We start from the raw sequence: 24,130 nt of genomic DNA on the forward strand, positions 1-24,130 counted from the left end.
CGGGCTGAAGGGATGGGCTTGGAGGCCGGGTTCAGGGGGGCCCTCTTCCTCACTGGTAAAGTGCCAGCTCACTTTTATTATCATCAAGGGAACGTAACCTGAAGGTTTCACAGAGTCAGAATCCCCGCCCGCGTGACCCACTGTACACACTGCCTCCCTCTTGCTGGCACATCAGTGGTGGCTGTCTGCCTTGGGTGGCGATGCTCTGGCCCACGCAGCCCCCTCCTTGCCTGAGAAAGCTTCCGGCGGGGCCTAGGAGGACACCAGCCGCCCCAGCTCCCGTCTCCTTCCCCAGCACGGAAAGCCCCCGGCCCTGCCCTGCTGGGGATACCCCACCTGGAAGCTCCCGCCCCCTTTCCAGGCGCCTGTGGCCGGCAGCACCTTGAGCCCACAGGAACCATCGACATGCGAGGCCCAGCGCGGGCGGACTGTGCAGTGGCCATCGGGCGGCCCCTGGGCGAGGTGGTGACCCTCCGAGTCCTCGACAGCTCCCTCAACTGCACTGCTGGTATGTCTAGGGCCGCGTGAGCAGCTGTGGCCAGTGACAGGATCTGTTAGGTGCCAGCGAGTGCGACTCCAGGGTGCCCCATTCCCGAGGGGATTCTCCAGGTGCATCCCCATATGTAACCACCGCAGCCAGCTCATCACTGGGGTGTGGTTGTCCCCATGTCACAGATGAGGAAACTGAGGCTAGGAGCGATTATCACACGTCCAGTTCCTTAGAGTCGCATCACCAGTAAGTGGGAGAGTCAGGACCTGAACTCGGCTCAGTCTACCCCAGGCCACTGGGCTGCCAACCTGGACTCGGGGTGCTGGGTCCTCACCTCACTGCCACTTCCCAGGGGAGATGCTGCTGCTTTGGGGCAGGCTCACGTGGAGGAAGATGTGCAGGAAGCTGCCCGGCATGACTTTCATCTCCAAAGCCAACACGCTGGTGGTGAGGCAGCGTCTTGTGCAGCTGCGAGGCGGAGTGCTGCTTCGGTATTCGAGCCAGCCTGCCCCGGGAGCCTCCCACCGAGGTATGGCGAGGACATGGAGCCTACCCGCCTCCCCAGAGGCTGGCTGGCTGGGTGCTGCTGCCAACGGGACCAGTCCCGACGGGCCAGCGGGCAAGGCAGACGGGGAGCTGAGCTGACTGAGAATGAAAAACAGCGCCTTCCCGGACACCCCCCGACACCCCCATCCCTGTGTGTGCGGTCAGGACGAGGTCCCAGGAGGTGCATGGTGTTCCTTCCTCTCTGGGGCCCTGCGCGAGATGGGCGGACATCCTCACTCCCTCCCTCAGGCCATCACGGGCCCCACACCCCGGCCCCGGCACTCAGGTCCTTCAGGATCCTTTAAGGTCCTTCTGCGAGCCTCCTTCCCCAGTCCTGTTGAGTGCACTGTCCTCCTGGCTCATCCTCCACTCAGCAGGGCGTGGGTGCACGTGCACACCTCGTGTGGAGGATGGCGTCCCCGAGAGCCCTGCTAGCCCGTGGCCCCATCCGTACCCACGGAGAGCCGTCTAGGTTGCTTAAGGGGGCTTGCCCTCTTCCACAGCCCAAGCTTGCTGAAGGTGGCTTCCCCAGGGGTCCCCCCAGGCCGCAGGTGACAAGTGCGACCCTGGGGGGCTTCTTCCTCTGCCCTCAGTGCGCAGCGCACAGGCACCAGCTCCTACCTGGTCATCACTCCTCACTTCCCAGCCTCCCCACATGCAGGCACCTGCTTTGAGGGAGGCCCAGAGGCGCAGGCAGGAGGGGCTGCCCCGGTTGGGGCGGGTGCAGCCTGAAGCACTTTTGCACGTGTGACTTTGCTGATTCCTCTTAAAGACTGCCCTGCCCAGGGTGTGCTGTTGTTCCCTTCGCTTTACGGACGAAGGAACTGAAGCGCAGAGCGTTTAAAGCCTTCACCTAGGGTCACACAGCCGGGAAGTGGTAGAGATGGGGTTCAGTGGAGACTTCTGCCTGGAGCCCCGATCTTGACCGCAGTGCCACACTGATCCCCCACTGCTCCCCGGCTGCCCTGATGCCCTGGCCTCTGGCAAGAGTGGTCACTCTGGGGGACTCCTATGTTCCGGAGGTGGTCCACACCCAGTCTGTACGCCTGCTCTCCCCCTGCAGGATGTGACATGCAGCTCTTTGGACCCCGGGGGGAAATCGTGAGTCCATCATTGAGTCCGGATGGGAGGAACATGGGGGGCTGCCGAATCTTCATCAACGTGGCTCCACAGGCCCGGATCGCCATCCATGCCCTGGCCATGGACATGGGCACCAGAACCGAGGAAACTGATTCCAGCTACATCTTGGTGAGGCTACCAGGATGACTTCTGCTCTAATTCTGGACATCCATCTCTGGAGACAGGGACTGGGGGTTGCTGGGCTATAGGACCCACTGAGTTTACTTCTGATCAAAACCCTCAAAATCATTAGTGAGAGAATGGGAGAAAAGTTTCCTCCACTTATTCACCAACAAATGCTTATTGAGTTCCCTACAAGAATGAAATAGAAGAGACCTTTTCTAATGTAGACTGCCAGTTCACCCAGGACCGAAGCATGATTTTAGACCCTGATATAATTTTACCAGAAGAGTGGGCCGAGCCCTCCCCGATGAGCTTTTCATGTGTTCTGGGAGAACTGGCACCTGTAAGGTATCAGCTCCCTGGAGGAGGCAGCCTGGCCTCTGTAATCAAACTAATCTGGGCTCAGCTCTGGCATCCTGGCTGTGTGTCCCTGGGGAAGGAGCACAACTTCTCTGAGCCTCAGTTTCCTAGGTAGAATAATGGTGTCTTCCTGATACGGCTGTTGTGTGAGGATTAAATGTGACCCCGGGTGTATGATACCTTGTATATTAAGGGCTCGTGAATGCTAGCTAATTATCATTTGTGGTCGGTCCCTTGGGGCTGCCCCTTTCCTCCCAGATCCGGGATATCCACAGCCTGAGGACAACGACATTTCGTGGGCAACAGACGCTCTACTGGGAGTCAGAGGGCAGCCAGGCAGAGATGGAGTTTAGCCAGGGCTTCCTGGAGGCGCACACCAGCCTTCGGGGCCAGTACTGGACCCTCCAGGCTAGAGCTCATTAGCCTGACGATGCCCCCCGCATCTCCAAGCACATCCCTCAGTTGACCAGCGGGCACAGTGGCATGCCTCCTCCCGGTCCGGGAAGGGAAAAGAAGGAACCTGACATTTATGAGCACCCGTTAGGTGCCTGGCTTTCCAATTCGAATTCCCTCCAATCTTAAGTATCGCCTTTAGGGCTTCCTCCAACGTGCAAAACGTTAGAGGGTGGGAGGGGAGACTCTCCGGAAAAGCAGCTCCCAGCCCCTCGGGTACCAATAAACGGAACGTGAGGTCTGAGTGGCGTTTTCTTTACATAACCTGTCCAAATATGGCTTGAAAACCCACCTCCCCACACGGCAGGGATTCCCTGGCCGCGGTCGGGCTCCAGATCCACACCAGATCTGAGCAACCCGCTGGCCACCCCTAGCGGTCGTCTTCCTACCCAGGGAGGAGAGGCGAGGGAGTTGGGAGTCCCGATGGGGCCCTGAGGCTGGCGCACCTGATAATTCTCATCGAAGCCCCGCCCCTATACTAGTCTGGGTGGGAATGTTTGACCGCCTGGGAGCCCTGCGGCGCCAGGACCCGCCCCCTATGCTAATAAGCGCAAGCCCTTAGGGCCCTCCTCATCCAGGTCCCTTCGGGCCCCGCCCCCTATGCTAATGAACACGGGCCCGCTCGGGCGCACCTACCCACGGCCCCACCTCTATGCTAATGAGCGCGAGCCTCTGGGGCGCCCCTCGCCCGCCCCAGAGAGCCCCGCCCCCTATGCTAATAAGCGGCCGCCTCTCCCACAAGGCAGCGCGCCGGGACGACGCGGCCGGCTCCGGAGCCCTTTGTGAGGGCTGCGGGAGCGCCGGACGGCGGCACCATGAACGGTGCGGGTGGAGCGGCTGTGGCGTCCGTGAGCTCGGCGCCGCCCGCGCAGGAGGAGGGCATGACGTGGTGGTACCGCTGGCTGTGTCGCCTGTCGGGGGTGTTAGGGGCCGTCTGTGAGTACCCGGCCCGGGGGAGGGGCCGGCGCTGCCGCACGCTGCGCATGCGCGCTCGGCCCCGCCCCCGTGGCGTCCCCCCGCGGCCCCCCTTCTCCCGGGAAGAGGCCGGCTTGGGGCCGGGGTCTCCGGGCCACGCGCGGCTCTTGGAGCTCAGTCTGGTCCGGAGGCCGCCTCACCTGTTGACTCGGATGTGGGTGCGGGCGGCAGGCGCCTTAACCTTTGGGCGAAGGTTGTTTATAAATGGGGCGGGTGCTGGCCAGATTTCCTGAGGGACAGGCGGTCCCCACGGGAGGGCCCGGCAGTGAGCTGAGGGAGGTGGCCTCTCCTCTGGGTCCTCACTGTCCACTTGGAGGCAGTGCGCTTCCCCTGATGTCAGCTCTCCCTCCTGCTGTCAACGCTGCCTCCACCGTCTCTCATCTCCCCTACTTCTACTCCCCACCCCGCATGGCGGACACGCACACCCCGACCTCAGGTTTCCTGGAAAGCTGGGCTGTTTTAGCACAGTCCCCCAAAGAACATACGTAGGAAGGCAGATCTGCTACAGCAGTAAAATGAGGATCATATGGCAGGTGTTCCAGAGGCAAGCAGACCCTGACCAGATATGTCGAAGGAGCACCTTCTTAGGCTCACCTTCCAGTCTCGTGGCCCTCCCAGGTGGATGGAGGCTGGAAGAAACTTCAGGGGTGATAATGGGACAGGCCCTCCCTTCCAGTCACAAAAAGGCCTCTGAGTCCCTCTTCAGAGGGAGCATGTTTTTGACTTCGTAGGAGAGACTGGTCAGGTCTTAGATGATCATCTGGAGTCTGGGTGGCTGTTTCCCTGGCAGATCAGAGTGAGGCTGCTGTGGGAGTGAAAGTGATGGGGCGGGGTGGGGGGGAGAAGGGAAGGGGCCTGAGCGTGGCCTGCGGGCTGTCACCCTCCTCCCTCCATCTTGGGGTCAGCTGCCCTGCCAACTCCCTCGTTAGCCCTGGCGTTGCATCCAGTTCTGCGCTTTTCAAAGTGGGATTCTTGGGCCACCCCAGGAGTTCATGGTGTTGGGGCTACAGATGACGCTTCAGGAGAAACCTGTGACGTCGCTCTGAAATGTCAGTTTCACCTGCAGATTTGGGGCAAGTGCTTGTTATATGAATCCCCAATAGTATATAATACAGAGTAGAATGCAAAGCACGGAGGAGTTTTAGAGATGAAACTGGAATTCAGCTAAGCCTCGTGTTTGCGGCTGGTGGCTGTTGGGTAGCGTCACCTTCCTCTGCTGTGGGGGGTCTCGGGAGAGGCGTTTCCTCAGGGTCCTGATCATCAGCTGGAGGCCAAAGCTTGGGAGGAGATAGGCTGGCACAGGACACCTCCCTCACTTGGCAAGAGTGCTGGACACCCCGAGGGGACATCTTACAGCCCTTGATTGTTAAAGGACTCCTGGCTGGAGCCCGTCTGTCTGGGTTGAAACCTGGTCCTACCCCAAGGTTGGCTGTTGGTAGATAGTGGGGTAGAGGTGACATGCTGACTGCGGCAGGAAGTACGGGGCGCTGTCAGGTGAGACCAGGCACGGCTGACGTCAGGCTGGAGCAGTACTGTATCATGGGCGCTTATGTCTGTGGCCCTGGGGAGCCTTGCTGCCCGAATGTGTGTGTGACCTGTCCCAGGACAGGTGCCGCCTTTAGTAGGCGGGAAGTACATCTGTCGCTGGAGGAGACCTTGGCAGGGGACATACAGGGCAGTTCCGTTGCAGTTTGGGTTCACTCCATCTGGTTTCCTCTTCCATCGTCTGCTGTCTGCATAGGGTTACATGGGAAAATAGGAGAATTCCAGGTCCTTGTCAGGGCTCAGGTGCAGAGGGAGCTGCTGCAAATTTAATGAACTGATTGCTCATTGCTGCCTCAGAAGGCCCAGCTTGCTGCCCAGCAGCCAGGCACTGCCCGGCAGACTCCCGGAGTCCTTGGTGGAGTGGGCTGGGGGCTGTGAGAGAGGAGGGAGGCGATTGTGCAGACCCCTCAGTGGAATGCTCTCGGGAGGCGTGAGCGAGGCTCCGCATCTGGGGCGTCAGAGAAACCGATCTTCGGGGTAGGAGAGGATGCACCCTCCCCGCTGCACACCCTTGGTATATCAGGGTGGGTGGGCTGGGCTGTGGGGCTGTCCTGTGTGCAGGAGAGAAAACAGGCCTGGAAAGGTGAAAAGAACATACCCAAAGTCACTGGGCTGCTGGGTCAGTCAGAGCTGGAGTTGTGATCCAGGTCGACCTGGTCCTGATTTCTCTTCCAAGAGGGGCAGCCCTGTCCCAACCCAGATCCAGAGGACTTCTCTCGCGGCCTGCCCTGGGCATGGTGCCGCCTGCCCTGGCCTGAGCCCTTGAGAGACGTTCTCTTTTTCATGCTACGCACCTTGCGGGATGGGTTTTGGGACAGCTGGGGTTCAGAGGGCGGGCTTCTCCAACCCCAGAACAGAGAGAGGGCGGGGTGTCTACGCCGCCTCGCTGAGCCCCGAGAGCGAGCCAGCTCTGGGGTCCGGCCGCACCCTGGCCGTGAGGTCTGGGCAAGCCGCTTCGCCTGTCTGAGGCTGCGTCCTCACCTGTTCATGGAGTTGCTGTGTTGGCCTTGTCTCTGGTGGCGGTGGGGAGACGTCTGGGTGCTGTGAGAAGAGCCAGGTGCTGGGGTTGGAAGGGGTCTCGTGCTTTCACGAGCCATCTCCCCAGGTGGCCTGCCCGCAGGCTCTGTGCCTTCCTCCCTGCTGATTCCTGCCCGTGTCTCTCGCTTTCAAGCTTGCGCCATCTCCGGCCTCTTCAACTGCATCACCATCCACCCTCTGAACATTGCGGCCGGCGTGTGGATGATGTGAGTAGCCGTGTGACCGTCCTGCCGGGGGGTGTTGGGGCGTGTGGATTTTGGGGCACCTCCCAGGTGGAACACGAGTGAGTTGAATTGGGTGGACCGGGCTGTGAGGGTTACTGGGCACCAGTGGTGTGTGGGAGACCTGGGGTGGTATTAGTTGTGTGAATTCCTGCTCTGGGGCTCAGGGGGTTCTTGGGGGCCAACGGGGATAGCGAGGGTGCTTTCCCTCCAAGGTGGGGGCGGATGGAAGGGCCCGGCCCGCTGTGAGGGCCCAGTGTCTGGTCACGGTGACTGTGACCCGGACACGGAGAGCCCAAAGGCAGGAGCAGACACCCTTGGCGTGCCACCTGGGGCTCAGCCGTCCCCAGCCCAGACACGTGCTGCGCTCAGGGCTCGCCGAGTTCCCTCCTCCGGTGAGGGCATCCCGAGGGCGGGCCGCGGCAGTGGGCTGGCTGCCCTGCTCCGGCTCCTCCCGGAGCCCAGGGTGTGGGGAGCAGCCGGGAGCGGGCGGAGGGGCGGCATCGCGGGGCGCTGGGACCCGCCGGCCTGGGCGCCAGCCTGCTCGTCTCTCTGCAGCATGAACGCGTTCGTCCTACTGCTGTGTGAGGCGCCCTTCTGCTGCCAGTTCATCGAGTTTGCGAACACGGTGGCGGCCAAGGTGGACCAGCTGCGCTCCTGGCAGAAGGCCGTCTTCTACTGCGGGTGAGGGGCCGCGGGCCGGGCCTGACTCGGCTCCCCCAGACCCTGCTTCCGCAGGTGACAGTGTTGGCCGGGCTGGGCGGACGGCTGCTTAGTGTACTCTCGGTAGAGGTTTAACCAGGGATGGCGTTTGTGCAGAGTCCCGTGAGGGACCTGCTACGCGACGTGACCCAGCGTCCAGGGCTCTGCGTCGGGCCTACAGGTCCAGCCACACAGTATTCAGACGTGAGATACGTACGCCTTGCAGCAGTACGTGTATAGAGAACGCGAGAAATGCCTGGACTGTGGGCCCATTAGTCGGGAGTTGTAGAGCAGATTCTGGTAGATCCGTATGTGCCTCTGTGCAGCCTTTCAGGAGTGCGGCCGATCTAGATGTCCTGACATGAAAGGGGAAAGAAGCAAGTTGTAGAACAAAAAATAGCGCCTTCCAAACATGCTTTTCTCTTATTTTCCCACATCTAACAACAAGTTCAGTATGTCGTACCTCCCATCTGAGCCATGAGGTTGAACTAATTTGTGGAGGTGTTTAATGCAGCTTCCGGAACAGTGCCTGGTGTCTGGGAGGCCCTCAGCAGCTTTTGGCAACAGCAGCGGTAGTGGTTGTCTAGATTATCTTTAGAAGTAAATATGGAGGTTTTTATTTCAAGGGTTTCTTCCATTCCTGGAGGCCAGTCGTTGTGTCAGAGCACAGGATACGAGCTCAGCTCTAGAGCCGCTTCCCACTGTGTCTAAAGCACAGAGGAATACGAAATACCATGTGTTGGCACCTCCTTTGCTGGCGTTTCTATTTTTTTTAAATTATTTAAAAATGCTAACAGTAAGATATATTCATTAAAAATAATGTGGAAATAAAAAGTTGTTACCCAAAGCCCCACTACTCGTTAACATTTTGATGTGTCGTTTCACTCTGTCTTCAGGCATTTTCTAAAACCTGTTTTCTCACAGTTTTAACCATTACAAGTACATTTGTATCCTGTTTTTTTCCCCCTTAAAATCATGGTAGAACTATTTTCAGTATTACCACAAAGGCTTCATAAGATGACTTTTTAAAAAATTAATTAATTAATATTAATTAATGTTTGGCTGCGTTGGGTCTTCGTTGCTGCACGTGGGCTTTCTCTAGTTGTGGCGAGCAGGGGCTACTCTTGGTTGTGGTGCGCGGGCTTCTCATTGCGGCGGTGGCTTCCCTTGTTCCGGAGCACGGGCTCTAGGCGTGCGGGCTCAGTCGTTGTGGCACATGGGCTTAGTTGCTCTGCAGCATGTGGGATCTTCCAGGGATTGAACCAGGGATCGAACCAGGGGTCGAACCCACGTCCCCTGCATTCGTAGGCGGATTCTTAACCACTGTGCCACCAGGGAAGTCCCCATAAGATAAATTTTAACGATAGGAATATTTATTCCGCTGAATGTATCATGCTTTTCTTCATTTGTAACCTGTAGTGCAAATCAGGCTGTGATGAACATCTCGGTGCTAAAAATTTCTGTGTTGATGATGATTTCCTTAGGATCTATTTCCAGGTGTGGAGTTATTAGGTCAAAGATTACAATCATTTAAAAGATTTCAATATGTGGCTAAAGTGCTTTCCAAAGAGAGTACCTGAGTTTCTTCTTTCTTTCCCCCGGCCCAGGGCCGTGTGCCCTTTTCACATTTCTGTCTGTTATCTAAGGTAAAATCTTTTTCTGTGTGTTTTTTACTAATTGCATTTTCATTTTTGGTAGTTAATGGTCTAGTTTCCTTTTCACCTTTTGACATGGTAACATTTTACTTAGTAAGTTACATGTGTTTCTATATTAAAGATTTCTTAATTTTTTGTTATATTTCTTGCAAATGTATTTCTAGCCTGTTGTTTGCCTTTAGTTTTGTTTTGACAGAAGATTTTTCCCCATGGTCTTTTCTTTTCCTTTGCAATTTCTATTATTATTTTTTTACTTAGAAAGTTGATAACTTCAGTAAAATCTCATGATCACACGTCCCGCCAGAATGGAAATTCAGGTAGAATTCATTTGGTTGAGTCCGAGAAGAGTCTAAGAAGAGTCTTGTCTTCCCTGTGTACAGGGTGTGTGTGTTAACCCAAATCACTGCCACCGGTCTGGAAATCCCAACCAGGACCAGGCATTGGCCCCATGGATACTTAAGCCAGAGTGGACACCTGTCTCCGGGTGGTGCCAACCTGGACCAGACAGAGCTGCCTCACCAGCCAGTTAGCCATTCTTGGCATGCACCTTGCAATAAGGAAGCCTCGTGTCCTGTGCACTTTAACCTTTGGGATCTTCCTTGTTGAGATACGGCTGGTTTCACTGCGCTGATAAGAGCCAACATTTATTTAGTGCTTATGCTATTCCAGGCATCGTGTTAAGTCCTTAACATGCCTCGTCTCATTCAGCCTCAAAACCTCTGAGGTTTGATCCCCACCTTACCGTAGAGAGGCTGAGCCTCAGTTGAGTAACTTGCCCCCAGTCACAAAGCCGCTAAGGGACTAAACTCACACTGGATTTTCTGGTCTGCCTGTTTTTATGCACAGGGGTTTGGGCCATTTTGATGCTGTTTAACCGTATTTGGATCACAGATCCTTTCAAAAATCTGATGAAAGCTTTGGGTTCTCTCCCCAGAAAATGCACAGAATTTTACAGACAAGTTCACTCACGGGTGTTTGAGGACTTTACGAAGCCCGGCTGTGCACCTGTGCTCCAGCTGATTTCTGGGGACCCTTCCTGTACCTGGCTGTCTGGGAAGGGGGCTGGGTGAACCTGGGAAGCTGGAAGTGGTGTCGTGGCCGTGGGGTGGGAGTGCCCTTTGACCTCTGCTTCTCCTCTAGGATGGCCGTCGTTCCTATCGTCATCAGCCTGACCCTGACCACACTGCTGGGCAACGCCATCGCCTTCGCCACCGGAGTGCTGTACGGACTGTCTGCTCTGGGCAAGAAGTGCGTCTGCTGGTCCCAGCCCCCGGGGGTGGGGGATCTTCACTTCCTGCCTCCTGAAGTCTCGCAGGGAGGAGAGGGTTGGGAGTGGCCCCTGTTATTCTGTTGTGGAAACGGAGGCACAGAGGCTGTCCGTGACCCCCATCCGTGTCTCCAGGGTGTCCGAGCCCTAGGGGGTGAGAGCAGGAGAACTCATGGGACTCCCTGGTGGCCCCGTCGTGCCTCGTCACAGCCTGTAGCAGGGGTGGCAGAGCATGGCGACTGAGAGCCTCTTCCCAGCGGGGCCCGCACCTGGCTCCGCGGCCAGCATTCACCCTCTCTCGCGGAGCCCAGACTGAGAATCCGGATCCTCAGCCCAGCATCCCAGGCAGCCTGTGCCACTCTTAGAGGTGACAAGACGTGTCTTCGCCATCCTAGCAATAGGGTCTCTGCCTGGGGAAACTGGAGGGCCCGTTAGACTCTGTCTGCAGGCCACACCTGGGTCGCAGGTCGGAATGGGGCGGAGGCTGGGAGGGCTGTGTGTCTGGGGTCCGTCCCCTGTGTGGCGCTGACTGGCTCTCTCCCCAGGGGCGACGCGATCTCCTACGCCAGGATCCAGCAGCAGAAGCAGCAGGCGGACGAGGAGAAGCTCACGGACACCCTGGAGGGGGAGCTGTGATGGGGTCGGGGGACCCTCCCGCCCCCCGCCCCGTCGGCCCTCTGGTCTGTGTGAGCACGTCCCCGAGGCGCACTGACCCTGAGGGTCAGCCTGGACGAGGAGCCTGTGTCCAGCTCCCTCGGTCCCTCTCACCTGTCCCCGCACCTGGAGTCCTCCTCTGTCTGCCCCTCCCCCAGATAGGCATCGCCCCAATCCAGGTGCCGAGGGGCCGGGGTGAGGGCTCTGAGGGCCTTGGCCAGCGCCGAGGGGATGGGAAGTGGCGGCAGGCAGCGGGGGCCTCGGGGTGATCCAGGCCTCGGGGTGTGAGGCCGCGCGGAGCCTGCAGAGCTCTGCAGACAGCCCGCCTGACCCTACTCTTCCCAGCTCGCGTGGCCTGCCGGCAACAGGCCCCTGGGTGGGTTTCCAGACTTACACAGCTGGCAGGACCCCCGAGACCTGCTGAAGGCCCGCGAAGAGCTGCTTTTGGAGACTTTGGTCCCGTCTCGGGGTGGGAGGTACATCAACCCAGGCCTGGGCATTGGCCACAGTGGCCTCCTCTCCGCCCTCCAGGCAGGAGAGCATCCCGTAAGCTGAGCCACCTGGGCTGCCTCTGTCCTCCTGTCATCAAGGTGGAGCGGTGTCCTGCTGCCCGTACCCCCTGCCACTCTGTTCTCCATGGGAGCCCACAGTGCTCCCGACCCGTGACGGCAGCCCGGGTGGTGACCCAACTGCTATAGGGGTGTGCTCCCTCCCCCGGTTTCCGGGAACCTTGGACTAGCACAGAACCAGGACACTTCCCATGGGCCTGGCCAGCCCCTAGGTTCTCCCCATCCCCCAGGCCCCGGTGCTAAGGACGTGCAGAGGGCAGGCTCTCCCCTGCCCCACGGGGCTGCCCGTCCACCTCTCTGGTGTGGACCTGCCGACCCCACCCCCTCCCCTGTCCTCGGGGAGCTTCCTGCCTTTTGAGAGCTGGGCAGGGCTAGAGCCGCCCCTGCTCCCACCGTGAGCTGTCCCCACTGCGCTGGGTGCCAGGCCACCAGGGAGCGGGGCCTGTTTGGACGTGCACGTCGTCTCCCCAGCCTCCCTCCGTGTGCCGTCCCTTCCTTCTGCCCTGTCCACTGGCCGCTCTGGTTGTTGGGACTGGTTTCAGCCATTGGCGTGTGTGACAGGCCTGGCCCGCCCGGGTGGCCTGGGGCTCAGCTCCTGCCCCTCCCAGGACCCCAGGCTGGGCTTGCTCTGGGCGCCCAGAGCTCAGGGGCCCTCTCCTGCTCTGTGGAACCAGCCCCAGGGCTGCGCCCCGGTCTTTGCTTCCCAGAGGGACTTTTCACCTCTGGGGTTTGTTAGTGTTTGAGGCTGGGAGGGCAGGCACTGTCCCGGGCACAGCAGGGTCCCCCAACAGCTCTCCAGGGAGCCCGACACGTGCCTTCAGGGGTCCTCTGGGACCAATTTCCTCAGGCCAGCGCTGGGTTCAAAGGGCTGTGGGCCGTAGGTCTCTCCGGGCCGGCAGGGTGTGTGGGTGTGTGTGTGTCTCTCCTGCGTGTGCTGTGAATGAGACCTGTCTACCTCCCAGGAGGAGCCAGGGCCCTGCGCCCCTCTTGGCTCATTCGTACCCAGGAAGCGGGACTCTGGGGTCCCTCCTACCCCTGCCTCCGGGGCCTTGCTGATGGGGGTCTTCTTGCTGCAGGAGGAGAAGGGCTGGCTGTGTGTTGAGGAAGCTCGTGCTTCTGCCCTGTGAGGAAGTTGGGTGGGCCCTCCAGCCCCTCGGTCACAGGCCAGAGTGGGCAGGTCACTTGCCGAGGCTCCAAACAAGTGTAGCCGAGCAGCCCTGGAGCTGCGATCCTGCCTGCCAGTCGGGGGGCGGTGGGGGGGGGGTCCCACCTTGCTGGGTGGCGGAAGGGCGGGGCCGCCAGGGCCCTCTCCCACCTCTGCAGCCCTGGCCTCTGTCCTCTCGTGGTCCTTGTTTACTCTGTGTTTGGCTTGCATTTTGAGCAATAAAGCCTGGTAGCGGTTTGTATGGTCGCTCGCGCGGTCCGCCTGTTACCGTCTCCCTCCGGGGCACTAAATAAGCGGTAGGGATGCCGGCTGAGCAGGGGCCAGCCCCGGGAGCAACTGCCACGGTATCGAGGTCCCCTATGCTGCTGGCCCTGTGCCGGCCTGCTCCCAGCATCTCAGACAAGGACGGTGGCTGGGCTGAGCTCACACAGCTAGGAGGGGCTGGAACCCCACGGCCGTCGCCTCTTCCTTCTGCCTGGCTGTGGGCAGCTTGGGGTGGCCATAGAGAGGTGGCCTGGGGCAGCACGCCCTGGCGACCTCGGCTGAGAATTTGGGTCCAGCCTGGCTGCTGGGGGGGCTCCCCCACCTGGAGTAAACCCCACTCCTTCCTCTCCTGGGCCGTGGCCCGATTTATTTGTATAAATAGGGTGAACGCGGCTTGAACTCGAGCGTTTCCTGTTCCCAGAAGGCGGGTGGGTGTAGGAGGGAGTGTCCACACTGGGTCCTGGCCTCTGGGGGTCCAGGACGGTCCCTGTGGTGTCCATAGGCCTCACAGGCCCAGTTTCCTGTCTTGGTCCCCAAAGCCAAGAGGCTCAATGGCCGCCAGGTGATCAGAGCAGGAGGAGGGCCGACGTCCCTGTGCGGAGCCGCTGCACCGCAGGCAGCCCTGTGTGTCCTCGGCGTGGCCCTCTACGCGTGAGCGAGCACCAGGCCCGAGGTCGCCCAACAAGGCCTTGGCCCCGGGGCCATGTGGCTGCCCCCTCCGTCGGTGGGTCTGGCCGATGAGTGGGTGACACTGGGGCCACCTGAGCCAGGGCCGAGGCTGGACAGGGTGCTGCCTGCCCAGAGCCGGTGCGTGTGCTGTGCCGTGAGGCCTCTGGCCGGTCCTCCTGTGCCCTGGCTGGCGGCGGGCTGACACCGCCTCCTGGACGCGGGGTGCAGGTTTGGGGCCCCGACACGCTCCACCACCCAGTGGTTTGGCCCTCAGCGGCGGAGGCCCCGCCCTAGCGTAGGAAGGACCTCCTCCCGCTGCGGAAGAAGGACTCGATCTGCTCCAGAGACCGGCCCTTGGTCTCGGGCACACAGCAGCCGGTGAAGGCCAGGTTCACGGAGCACACGGCAGCAAAGAAGAAGAAAGGCACCTGCAGGCCGAAGGCATTCTGGGGGAGAAGAAGGGCTCCGGGTCACAGGGGAAACCCCAAAGGTCCTTCCACCCCAGCACCAGCTTCTTGGCCCTGCGAGCATCAGCCAGCCTGGGGGGCAGGCCTTCATCTCGTTCCCCTGCTTGGACCACCCCTGGGTTCCCCACTGTCTCCAGCGTGAAATCCAAGTGCCTCAGCAGGGCATTCGAGTCCTTGAGGGGTGCAGACAGCCTTCCTCTGTGCTGGGCCCAGGACTGACTTCTCCCAGCCAGAGCCCACCCTGCCCCAGACACCGGCCTCTCTCCTTGGTCCCAGTGCCCACCTCTCATTTTCAGCTGTCCCACAGGCCCACTTGCAGCAGGCCTGCCACCACAGCTGGCTGACCTGCTCTGGGCGCCCCCAACCCTGCCCTGACCCACTGACTGCACCAGGCTAGGCCCCATCCAAGCTGTCCCCACCAGATTCTCCCACTTGGGAGTTGGGAGCTGGAACTTGGAGGTTGTGGTTGGCTTCAGGGCCTGCTGGGGGTTTGAACTGAGAGGCTGGGTGAAGCCAAGATGGGGAAGCATTTGGCGGAGAGACCCAAAATGCCCACCCAGACAGAAGGCCCAGATACCCCGGAGGGTGACAGGCAGGGCAGGCGGGTGTGGCTCTCTGGACTTGGGTCCCACCTTGGCCTGGGAGGTCAATCACCTGACTTCTCCCCACAGTTCCCTGAGCCGAGTCTGTTTGCTGAAATGAACGTCGTCACTTGACGGCCCGTGGCCTCGGCGTGAAGGGGGTGTGTGCTAAGGCCGAGGGGACACGCGGAGAAGCCTCAGCACAGCCCTGTCACCGGCCAGAGAGGCCCCCGGCCCCCGGCGGCGGAGCACTCACCACCACCAGCAGGAAGGACTTGGTTAGGGCAAAGGCGGTGAGCCAGCTGACCAGCACGCAGAGCCCCGAGGCCACGCCGCGCGCTCGCAGCGGCAGGATCTCGGACATGAGGAGCCAGGTGATGGGCCCCCAGCCCATGGCGTAGCCTGCCGGAAGCGGGGAGGGGCGGGCTCAGAGCCCATTTGTCGGGCGGGGGTGGGGGGGCGGGGGTGTGGCGGGGAAGAAGGCCTCTCGTGTCTCCCTGGAGCTGCTGAGAGACGGCTCCCCGGCCTCCAGGACAGCAGTGACAGCCCACAACACCAGCGCGTCCCCGCAACTCACACCCAAGACAGCCCCGTCCCCAGACCCCGTAGAGCACGGCCACACCTACCCATGATGAAGAGCATGGTGGCCAGCAGGGGCACCAGGGTGAGGTAGTTGGTGGGCGTGGCCAGGGGCTGCTCTGTGCCTCCCAGGGGCACACTCTCCAGGCCCATGGTGCCGTTGGGGGTCAGAGGCTTTGGACCGAAATGGACGTACAGCCCTAGTGTCAGGTTGGCAGCAAACATGCTGGCCGCTGTGGACAGACAGGTGGCCCTCGGGGGGCCGGGACCCTCTCAGCCAGCACCCCTCAGTGCGCTGTACCCCGTGTGGCCCAGTCCCCTTCAGGCCGCCTGTGACTGGAGGCTTCCTCCTGCAGGGCAGCCAGCTCCCACCCAGACCGCCTTTGGGCTCCCGTCACACCCAGCGTGTGTGTCATCGTGGGCTCGTTTGCTCCCATGAGCCCCAGCAGACCTTTCTGGATGCCTGGGCCCTCGCCGGTTGCTGGGGAGATGCTGGGGAGACGCAGGCCACCAGGGCAGGTCTGACCCAGGCTCCCTGGCGCTCCCACCGCGAGGGCTGACAAGACACGTGGCAGCTGCTGAAGGAGTCAATGAGTGTATGTGAGCAGCCTGTGCTCACCTGAGACAAAGAGCAGAGCCTTGCGTCCGGCCAGGTCCATGGTGAGGGCGGCGATCAGCACGGACAGGAGCCGCACGGCTCCCACGATGGCGGCGTCGTCCTCAGGGGGCTGCAAGGAGGAAGCCCCCGGGGCTGAGGGACCCCAGCCTGCTGTTCCTCCACCCGGCCCCCGCCCCCGCCGAGGCTCTGCAGGGTCAGGCCCCAGGCTCAGCTGCTTTGTGCCAGGCTGTTTCGCTGGTCGCCCAGCCCGGCCCATGGGGCCCTTGCAGGCAGGGGCACAACTGCTGTGCCCACCACTAAGCCCAGGGCTGGCACCGGATCCAGGCATAACAGCAACTTGTGGAACCGTGCTGTCGCTCATCTTCAGATCTCATCTCCCTCTGAGCCCCAGGAAGGGTGGATGAAGCCATGCTGGCTTCGCATAGGAGGAAGCTGAGGTTTGGAGGGGAGGTGACATCCTCAGCAGGTGGCAGATGCTCTGAACCCGGGATCTGTGGCTCCCAGGGGGCCTATGCTTCTACAAAACTGGTTTCCCTTGTAATTCTGCCTATCTTATTTTAAAACATGCAAGCTTTGTTTACAAACATTCCTCTGAGAACAGGTGGTTGGCCCAGAAACAGTTAAGAGATGCTGGTGTCTGCGCGTGTGCGTGCATCCCAGACCCCGGCACAGAGCAGATCCTCCGCAGGGATGCCCTCCCCGGATCTGGGGGCAGAGCGGGTGGTGTGGGGCCGGGCTCTTACCAGCAGGACGGCAGTGCTGTCGAAGATGGACTGCAGGTAGACGAGGATGGGCGTGATGCCCGTCAGTTGCTGCAGGAAGCGCATCAGCAAGGCGATGACGATGGGGCGGTACATGTGGGGGTCCCGGGCCTCGGCCCACGACAGGTGGCTGCTCTGGAGACGCGAGGCTGACGCTGAGGGGGCTGTGCCCGCCCCTCCGGCTGGCACCAACCCGCCCTGGGCTGCATGGAGCTGGGTAGGAGGCTCCCCTCTTCCCTCCTCCAGGAAAGATCCCCAGCACTGAGGCAACCCTGGCTCTGGGGACAGGCCCGGACACCCCTGCGTGGACCCAGGCTCTTGGATCAGTAGGTGGGCCAAGGCAGACCCCTGCTTGTCAGTATCGCCGGGCCCCCAGGCATCCACCGCACGGCGCATGCGCCCTGGGCCAGGGGCCACGACATCCCACCTCCCCACCCTTTGTTCCTAGAGGTGGGAACTGCTCTTATCCCTGTTCTCTAGGAAAAGCAACTGAGGCTCGTGACAGCCTAGTGAATGGCCACAGCCCCACAGTGCTGCGGGCGCCCACCCCTCCCACACCTGTCTCCGGACGTTGTCCTGGATCTGCTCGAACTCCCAGCGGATGTCAGCGTCAGCCCCTCGCAGCCAGGCCAGTGCCTGCAGCGCCTCCGAGTCCCTGCCCCTCGAGAGCAGGAAGCGAGGTGAGTTGGGCATGAAGCTGAGCAGCAGGATCATGACAAGCACAGGCCCCTCCCCGGCCACGGCCAGCCAGCGCCACGGCAGCAGCAGGCCTGGGCACAAGGAGTGGGTGAGGAGCTGGGGCTGGGCTGGACACAGAACCCCTCCCACCGGGGCCTCTGAGCAGCCTCATTTGCCCTCAGGTGTGAGTCCCAGGGCCACCTCCTACAGGAAGCCTACCCTGGTTGCTCCAGGCCTCTGTGGTCTAAATCAAGAGGGGCCACAGGGACTGCCTGGTCCCTGGCACAGGGCCCAGGTCCTTGGAGGGCCTCAAGGGCCACGGCAAGGTGATGGAGGAGTAGCCTGAGCAGCCAGGTCCTGGGGCCTCTACCACCAAACCCCCACCCCACCTCAGCTGGCTGCACTCTGATCACTCTTCTCTATGGTCCTCCCACCTAAGACTATTTGACAGAAAACATCCTGCTGTTAAAAGACAGTTTAAAGACTGCCAGCCCAAGAGAAGCCCTCACTGCCCAGTTAGGGGTGGGACCTCATGACCAGAGAGGCGCAGGGAACTGCCTGGAGGCACACAGCATGATGGTAGCTATGCCTTTGGCCTCCCAGCGTGGAATTCGTTTGGGGGCACGTTCATCCCTTTCCACCCCGGCTGCTCAGCAGCACCCCACCACCCCCCAGCCTGCACACGGGGGAGGTGCCTAGTGCGCATTTGGATGATACTTGCCAAGGGCATAGAGGGACAGTGATCCAAACACGGCCATGAGCTGGGGTGTGGCGCCCAGGGCCCCACGGACGCCTGCGGGAGCAATCTCAGACACGTACACCTGCAAGACACATCCCCACCCCCGGCCTCTGCTGAGAACACAGGGGCCTGGGCCCGGCTGAGGTAGCAGGGGTGGCCCGGTGAGCCGTGGGGAGCAGGGAGTGGGGGCTTCTGGTGGGGTTCTCGTCCTCATCATGACTCACGGCATGACCTCCCTCGGGCCTCAGGTGCCCTGTCAAGTGGGCAGAAGCACTCAGCTCTGACGGGGGGACGTGAGGCTGGGAATTGGGAGGCCCGAGGGCACCAGACTCTGGCCTCTGCTCCTTCCAGGGGCCTTCGTCCCGTGCCGGGCTTGCCCAGCCCCCGAGGGGGTGTGTGGAATGGTGGGTAAGACGAGGGGGGTCCCAGGAAGGGTGCAGGGCAGGGACTTCCCTTCCCTTTCCCGTTGCGTTGCTCAATGTGGATTTTCTCTGATTAAGCAATGGGTGTGTCAGGACTCAGGACGGGAAGTTGGGGGAGTCCAGAGTTGGGGGCGGCTTGGGACTGGTGTCAGATTCCCCCCAGATTGGCTGCCCTGGTGGGGCTGAGCTGAGGCTCCGTGGCAAACCTATCCCTGTTGACCAGGGGGATCCGAGGCCAGGAGACCTCAGCTGATGGTGGTCAGTGCAAATACTGAGGCAGTGAGAGGACCGGGGTGGGCAGTCCTGGCCTTACCGGGATGCAGGCAGCTGTGAGTCCCCCAGCGAAGCCCGTCAGCGTCCTCCCCAAGAGCAACATCCAGAGGCCGTGGGCACCTGCCATGAGCGCATAGCCGGCGGCCGAGGGTACAGCCGAGAACATGATGCTGAGCTTCCGGCCCAGGAGGTCGTTGAGCACCATGGCACTGAGGCCCCCGGCCGCCGCACCCAAGGTGAACACGGACTGCAGGGAAAGGGTGCAGGGCCCCGTCAGAGCCTAGAGACAGCTGCTTTCCCAGGCTGTCCCAGGAGCCTGGGCTGCCGGACTAGGGCCCTGGATGGTAGTGAGCCTCCTGTCTCCAGAGGGGTACAAGCAGCACGTGGACAGCTGTTTTGTTAGGGATGCCACAACAGCTGTCTGCGGTGGTTCTGTCCAGCCTGATGTTTAAATGTCTAGCACTGTGATAGAGCAGGCAGGAGAACTCTGTGACTTGAAGCCCTTGGGATTTTAAGATTTGGGGGTTCTCGGATTCCCTGTCGAGTGTACCAGGTTGGATCCGGTCAGTGACCTGGGCACGGTGCTCAGCCTGTCTGAGCCTCAGTTTCTTCAGCTGCATTATGGGGACAGCGGTAGCACCCACCTCATAGGGTTGGCCCTGGAGTAAACCGGCTCTCATGGCAAGTGCCTAGCATAGGCCCAGCACACACTAGGTGCGCAGTCTGCGTTGGGTATTATTATCTTAGCTAACGTGCCGTGGTTGTAAATCTGAGGCCACTAAGATTGCCATTCTAGAATCTTGGGACTCTCGGGGCCTGTGCTCTTCCTACTTACATGCCCACCAGCTATCCTGGGACCCTCGTGCCCCAGCGGTGCTTTTTCCATTAGTAGCTGATTCTCCTGCCACCCCTCGTCCAGGGAGGTGTCCTCTCTGCTGTGACAGCCCGGCTCTGGGTGGGGGGATCTGGGGAGCCCTCAGCCCCACTGGGTGGAGACCTTAAGGGACACCTCCCCACCTGCTCCTTCCCACGCCTTCTCCATCAGCTTTCACTTCCTCCTTTTATTTCAGAGCCATTATCTGGCCTCACCCCACCCCTCCACCCCCCACCCCAGCCTGAAGTGGGTGGGGGAGGGGGCAGACCAGGGCCCTGGAGGGGGTCTCAAGGCTGACCTTCGGGGGGTTCCTAGCTTGGGACGGAGCTCAGTGCGTCCCTGCCCCCCGCTGCCCTGCCCCTCTCCAGCTCAGAGCGTGGCTCTTACCCCGAACCAGGATGCCTGGGTTTTGGTCAGACTCAGCTTTGGATCCAAGGAGCGCTCCAGGGCTGGGATGACAGGGGACGTGTAGACCAGGGCATACCCGAAGCTGAAATTGCCCAGCACAGCAGCGAAGGTAGCTAGGAACACCCTCCTGTTCTGCAGGGCCCTGGTGCACGGGGGGTGCAGGGCAGTCAGAATCTCGGAGTCCCTCCTCGCCTAACTGCTGCCTATCCTGAGCACGGTGGCTACCCGCTCAGAGGGCAGTGCTGGGGACGGCTGGGTCAAGAGCTGGTCGGACTGGCACCTCCCAGGCCTGAGCACCAGCTCCCTTGGGAAGCCCCCAGGGCATGAGGACAGCCCTTGCAGCCCACTGCTGTGGCTGAGACGCAGGTGCACAGCACTATTCCCACAAGAGGAGGCTTGGTGTCTGCCCCCAGCTTTGCCATTCAAGGCTTGCTGTGTGACTTCAGGCGAACCGCTCGCCCCCTCTGGCTCTCAGTCGCCCTGTCTCTGCCAGTTGGGGGCTGGGCCCTGTACTCAGGAGGACCGGCTCCTTAAATAGGACTAGTGTGTCTGGGGCAGGAGGGAACCAGATGGCCCCTTGGTGGCCACTCACCGACAGTCAGTGGAGGCCCAAGATGGGAGCCAGCTGCCCACTAGAGGGTACCGGGGCCATCCCTAGCCTCCACCCGCAGACCCTATGCCTAGAGGCTCTCACCCGACCCGCGTCCTCTCCCCTGGTGACGGGGGCGGCTTCTCGGCGAAGGTGTCATAGTCCGGGCCCTCGGCTCCCAGCAGCGGCTCCTGCATGGCCGGCTTCTCCTGTCAGGGTGCGCCGCCGAGGGTCCGGGGCAGCTCCGGCCAGAGGCGCGTCCGGCCGCAGCTGCTGGGAGCATCCGGCTGAGCCCGCAGCTCCGCCCCCACGACCGCGATTGGCTGCGGGGCGGCCCTGCAGAGCGGGCGCCGGCCAATGAGGCGGCCACGAGTGGTGCGGATGCTGAGGATGCGGGGTGCGGCGCTGGGGTGGGGCGGCCGGGCTTTACCCTGGCACCGACTCGGGTGTAGGGCGGAGGAGCCCCGACGGGGCGGGAGGGTTTTCCCTGGACGCGGCAGGCCCCTCGTGCGCCCCTGGAGGCCCCGGGGCTCGCTTAGGGGACGGGAACCCGCACGGAGGGAGCCGCTTGAAAGTCGTGCAGGGCCTGGAGGCAGAGCCCTTCCCCATTCGTCTGTGTCCGCGTCTGGGTCCAAGCTGGGTACCATCCCCGGGGCGCAGACTGCGTCCCACCCCTGGGGCCCAGTTGCTATAGGCAGGAGGAAGCTGAAGCCCAGAGAGGGGCCGTGACGCGCAAAGGTCACACAGAGAACACTTGTGGAGAGGAAGGTTGTGTGCTCCGCCTTGCGCTCGAAGGCCTCTCTCCCTGCCACATCGCGTCTCGGAGTCACCGCTGTCCCCTTGACGCGGTGAAATCAGGTTCGCGAGTATCTGGGACAGCCGCAGCCGAGGGTGTGTGGAGTGAAGGCAGAGGGAAGAGGGGGTGGCGACTCCAGTGGACGAGACATATTTTCCCCATTTCTGATTGCAGAAGTGACTTGGGCTTGTAGCGAATCATCCAGGTAATAAGATAGCATTTAAAAATAAGAAAAGCAGAACCCGAAAATTCCCTGGAAGCCCGTTCTTTTTTTTTTTTTTTTTTTTCCTGTGCGAGGGCTTTCTCTAGTTGCGGCAAGCGGGGGCCACTCTTCATCGCGGTGCGCAGGCCTCTCACTGTCACGGCCTCTCCCGTTGTGGAGCACAGTATCCAGACGCTCAAGCTCAGTAGTTGTGGCTCACGGGCCTAGTTGCTCTGCGGCATGTGGGATCTTCCCGGACCAGGGCTCGAATCCGTGTCCCCTGCATTGGCAGGCAGATTCTTAACCACTGCGCCACCAGGGAAGCCTTGGAAGCCCATTCTTAAAACAAAAAAACCACCACCGCCACCAACAAAAAACCCAACCAAACAAAAACGCAAACCACACACGCAAACCACACCCACACACCACACAACAAAAACAACAAAACTGGGGCTTCCCGTGTGGCGCAGGGGTTGAGAGTCCGCCTGCCGATGCAGGGGACACGGGTTCGTGCCCCGGTCCGGGAAGATCCCACATGCTGTGGAGCTGCTGGGCCCGTGAGCCATGGCCGCTGAGCCTGCGTGTCCGGAGCCTGTGCTCCGCAATGGGAGAGGCCACAACAGTGAGAGGCCCGCGTACCGCAAAAAAAACAAAACAAAACAAAACTGAATTACTAGTTCCAGCTCTCCCTTTGGACTTTTTCAGATGGAGGAGGCTGAATCACACCCTATGCTGCTGAATGGATGTGCCACATATATTTTACAACCGATTCTTTGTTGTTGAACATTTGGGTTATTTCCAAATTTTAGCTATCAAAATAGCAAAGTGTTTTTAAAAGTTGTTATAGTTCTCTTTTATAATCATCAAAATATAACCATGTATATTGGAATAGAGAAAACAGAGATGTGGGAAAGCCACATCCATTGCCAACAGCCTCACCCTGCTGGAATCTTAGTGTCTTTCCTTCCTCTCTTTTCCCCATGTGTCTGTTTTGTGTATTTGCCCGCTGAGTGTGTATCTGATTGTGTGACCACCTCACACTGTGTTTTAAGCATTTTCTTGCCGTCAAGGGCATAGTCTTTGGACTCAGGCGCACCCAACAAGTGGTGACTCTTGCTGTAATGTTGCATAGCCTTCATGACCATATTTTGAAAATTGAGATGTAACACATCAGAACTGAGCAGGGGCTTCCCTGGTGGCCCAGTGGTTGAGAGTCCGCCTGCCGATGCAGGGGACACGGGTTCGTGCCCCAGTCCGGGAAGATCCCACATGCCGCGGAGCAGCTGGGCCCGTGAGCCATGGCCGCTGAACCTGCGTGTCTGGAGCCTGTGCTCCGCAACGAGAGAGGCCACAGCAGTGAGAGGCCCGCGTACCGCAAAACAAAAACAAAAACAAAAAAAACTGAGCAGGATCCCATGGGGTCTTCCCAGGACAGACTGCCCCCTCCATGTCCTCCGCCTGCCTTTTGTCTATAGGAAAACTTTATCCATAGAATAAATTTAATCAGAGAAGTGAAAAAATGCAGAAGCAAAGAAAAGCAAACAGGACAAAATTATAAAGTTTAGTCATTAAACAAAGTCAAGGACCTCTAGTTCCTCCTCAAAGGCTATGGATAATATTCTGACTCACACCCTTTGAGCTGTTCTGCCAATACTGAAACCCCCACTAGGTAGAAAGAGTTAACTCTATGATGACCACACTGTAGCCATGACATCAGCTGCTCCATCTCAGTTCCAAGAATTGGCCTCAAAGAAATGGGCACAAACCAACCCTGGAACTGAAGATTAAACTGTCCTTAAAACAAGATGACACTGATGAGACCACCGCAAGACCAATTTCAAGATGATTGTCGGAGCTGACTGTGCTGTTCCTGCATGTAGACCCTTCCCTTTGCCTGTACACCCCTGAAACTCCCCTTTAAAGGCTCTGATTGGCAGGGGGAGTTGGCTTTTGGACACAAGTCCGCCTTCTCCCCCAGGCTGCTGGCCTCCTGTATGAAGCAACCTTTCCTTTCCTACCAACACTTGTTTCTTGACTATTGGCTTTCAAGCTTCGAGCAGCCAGACCTGAGCTCAGTAACATCTTAAAGGTGCAGCTCAATGAATAAAATTCTGTGTGCACCCAGGAATCACAGCTCAGATCAAGAAAGAAGCTTCTGATCACCTCCAGAAAGTCCCAAGTATTCCTTGCCAGTCATGCCCACCCTCCTGAGGTCCCGTCACTCTGATTTCTGTCGTTGTGGATTAGATTTTCCTGCTCTTGTTTCTGGCTCTTTTTTTTTTTTTCCAACTTTTTTTCCTTTAAAGTCAGCTTTATTGAGGGACAAT

The 24,130-nt window shown here is 60.0% G+C and overlaps 3 protein-coding genes across 12 annotated transcripts in view; 2 read left to right on the forward strand and 1 right to left on the reverse strand.

Annotated features, from left to right (window-relative positions):
- The window catches only part of ADAMTS13 (ADAM metallopeptidase with thrombospondin type 1 motif 13), a gene marked incomplete at its 5' end in the record, with an annotated part of 30,234 nt that extends 26,911 nt beyond the window's left edge, over positions 1 to 3,323 (forward strand). For 6 of the 7 annotated variants that reach the window (XM_082623936.1, XM_082623940.1, XM_082623938.1 and 3 more), the window contains 4 exons: positions 362 to 508; positions 843 to 1,019; positions 2,100 to 2,284; positions 2,897 to 3,323. In XM_082623936.1, coding sequence (XP_082480062.1) covers positions 362 to 508; positions 843 to 1,019; positions 2,100 to 2,284; positions 2,897 to 3,061 — 674 coding nt within the window. In that variant the 3' untranslated portion in view covers positions 3,062 to 3,323. Of the gene's footprint in view, positions 1 to 88; positions 509 to 842; positions 1,020 to 2,099; positions 2,285 to 2,896 lie in introns of those variants that run through there. The other variant, XM_082623942.1, reaches the window with a different exon arrangement.
- A 511-nt stretch (positions 3,324 to 3,834) lies between these two features.
- CACFD1 (calcium channel flower domain containing 1) lies at positions 3,835 to 13,128 on the forward strand. Its single transcript, XM_082611058.1, has 5 exons — positions 3,835 to 4,027; positions 6,783 to 6,855; positions 7,429 to 7,554; positions 10,368 to 10,475; positions 11,040 to 13,128. The coding sequence occupies exons 1-5, from the start codon at positions 3,907 to 3,909 to the stop codon at positions 11,128 to 11,130; spliced, it is 519 nt and encodes a 172-aa protein (XP_082467184.1). The 5' UTR covers positions 3,835 to 3,906; the 3' UTR covers positions 11,131 to 13,128.
- A 359-nt stretch (positions 13,129 to 13,487) lies between these two features.
- Positions 13,488 to 21,077, reverse strand: SLC2A6 (solute carrier family 2 member 6). Of its 4 annotated transcripts, none has more exons than XM_082609757.1 (10): positions 20,911 to 21,077; positions 20,196 to 20,358; positions 18,975 to 19,181; positions 18,222 to 18,321; positions 17,381 to 17,477; positions 16,805 to 16,952; positions 16,062 to 16,170; positions 15,490 to 15,675; positions 15,120 to 15,265; positions 13,488 to 14,261 (listed from the first exon to the last, which is right to left on the reverse strand). In XM_082609757.1, the coding sequence occupies exons 1-10, from the start codon at positions 21,000 to 21,002 to the stop codon at positions 14,106 to 14,108; spliced, it is 1,404 nt and encodes a 467-aa protein (XP_082465883.1). In that variant the 5' UTR covers positions 21,003 to 21,077; the 3' UTR covers positions 13,488 to 14,105. The 4 variants fall into 4 exon arrangements, with proteins under 4 accessions (XP_082465883.1, XP_082465884.1, XP_082465882.1 ...); XM_082609758.1 differs by having other exon boundaries at positions 16,805 to 16,834; positions 17,381 to 17,592; XM_082609756.1 differs by having other exon boundaries at positions 16,805 to 16,957; positions 17,381 to 17,592.
- Positions 21,078 to 24,130: the final 3,053 nt, after the last annotated feature.

Source organism: Mesoplodon mirus (genome assembly GCF_964341445.2).
Source record: "Mesoplodon mirus genome assembly, chromosome: 1".
Classification (NCBI taxonomy): Eukaryota; Metazoa; Chordata; class Mammalia; order Artiodactyla; family Ziphiidae; genus Mesoplodon; species Mesoplodon mirus.

Excerpts from the sequence above, each read along its gene's own strand:
- CACFD1 (XM_082611058.1), top strand. The coding sequence starts at position 3,907 with ATGAACGGTGCGGGTGGAGCGGCTGTGGCGTCCGTGAGCTCGGCGCCG. Across the intron at positions 6,856-7,428 it reads GCGGCCGGCGTGTGGATGAT|CATGAACGCGTTCGTCCTAC; the intron begins GTGAGTAGCCGT and ends GTCTCTCTGCAG. Across the intron at positions 10,476-11,039 it reads CTGTCTGCTCTGGGCAAGAA|GGGCGACGCGATCTCCTACG; the intron begins GTGCGTCTGCTG and ends CTCTCTCCCCAG.
- SLC2A6 (XM_082609756.1), bottom strand. The coding sequence starts at position 21,002 with ATGCAGGAGCCGCTGCTGGGAGCCGAGGGCCCGGACTATGACACCTTC. Across the intron at positions 16,171-16,804 it reads ACAGCACTGCCGTCCTGCTG|CCCCCTGAGGACGACGCCGC; the intron begins GTAAGAGCCCGG and ends TCCTCCTTGCAG. Across the intron at positions 14,262-15,119 it reads AGTCCTTCCTGCTGGTGGTG|AATGCCTTCGGCCTGCAGGT; the intron begins GTGAGTGCTCCG and ends CTTCTCCCCCAG.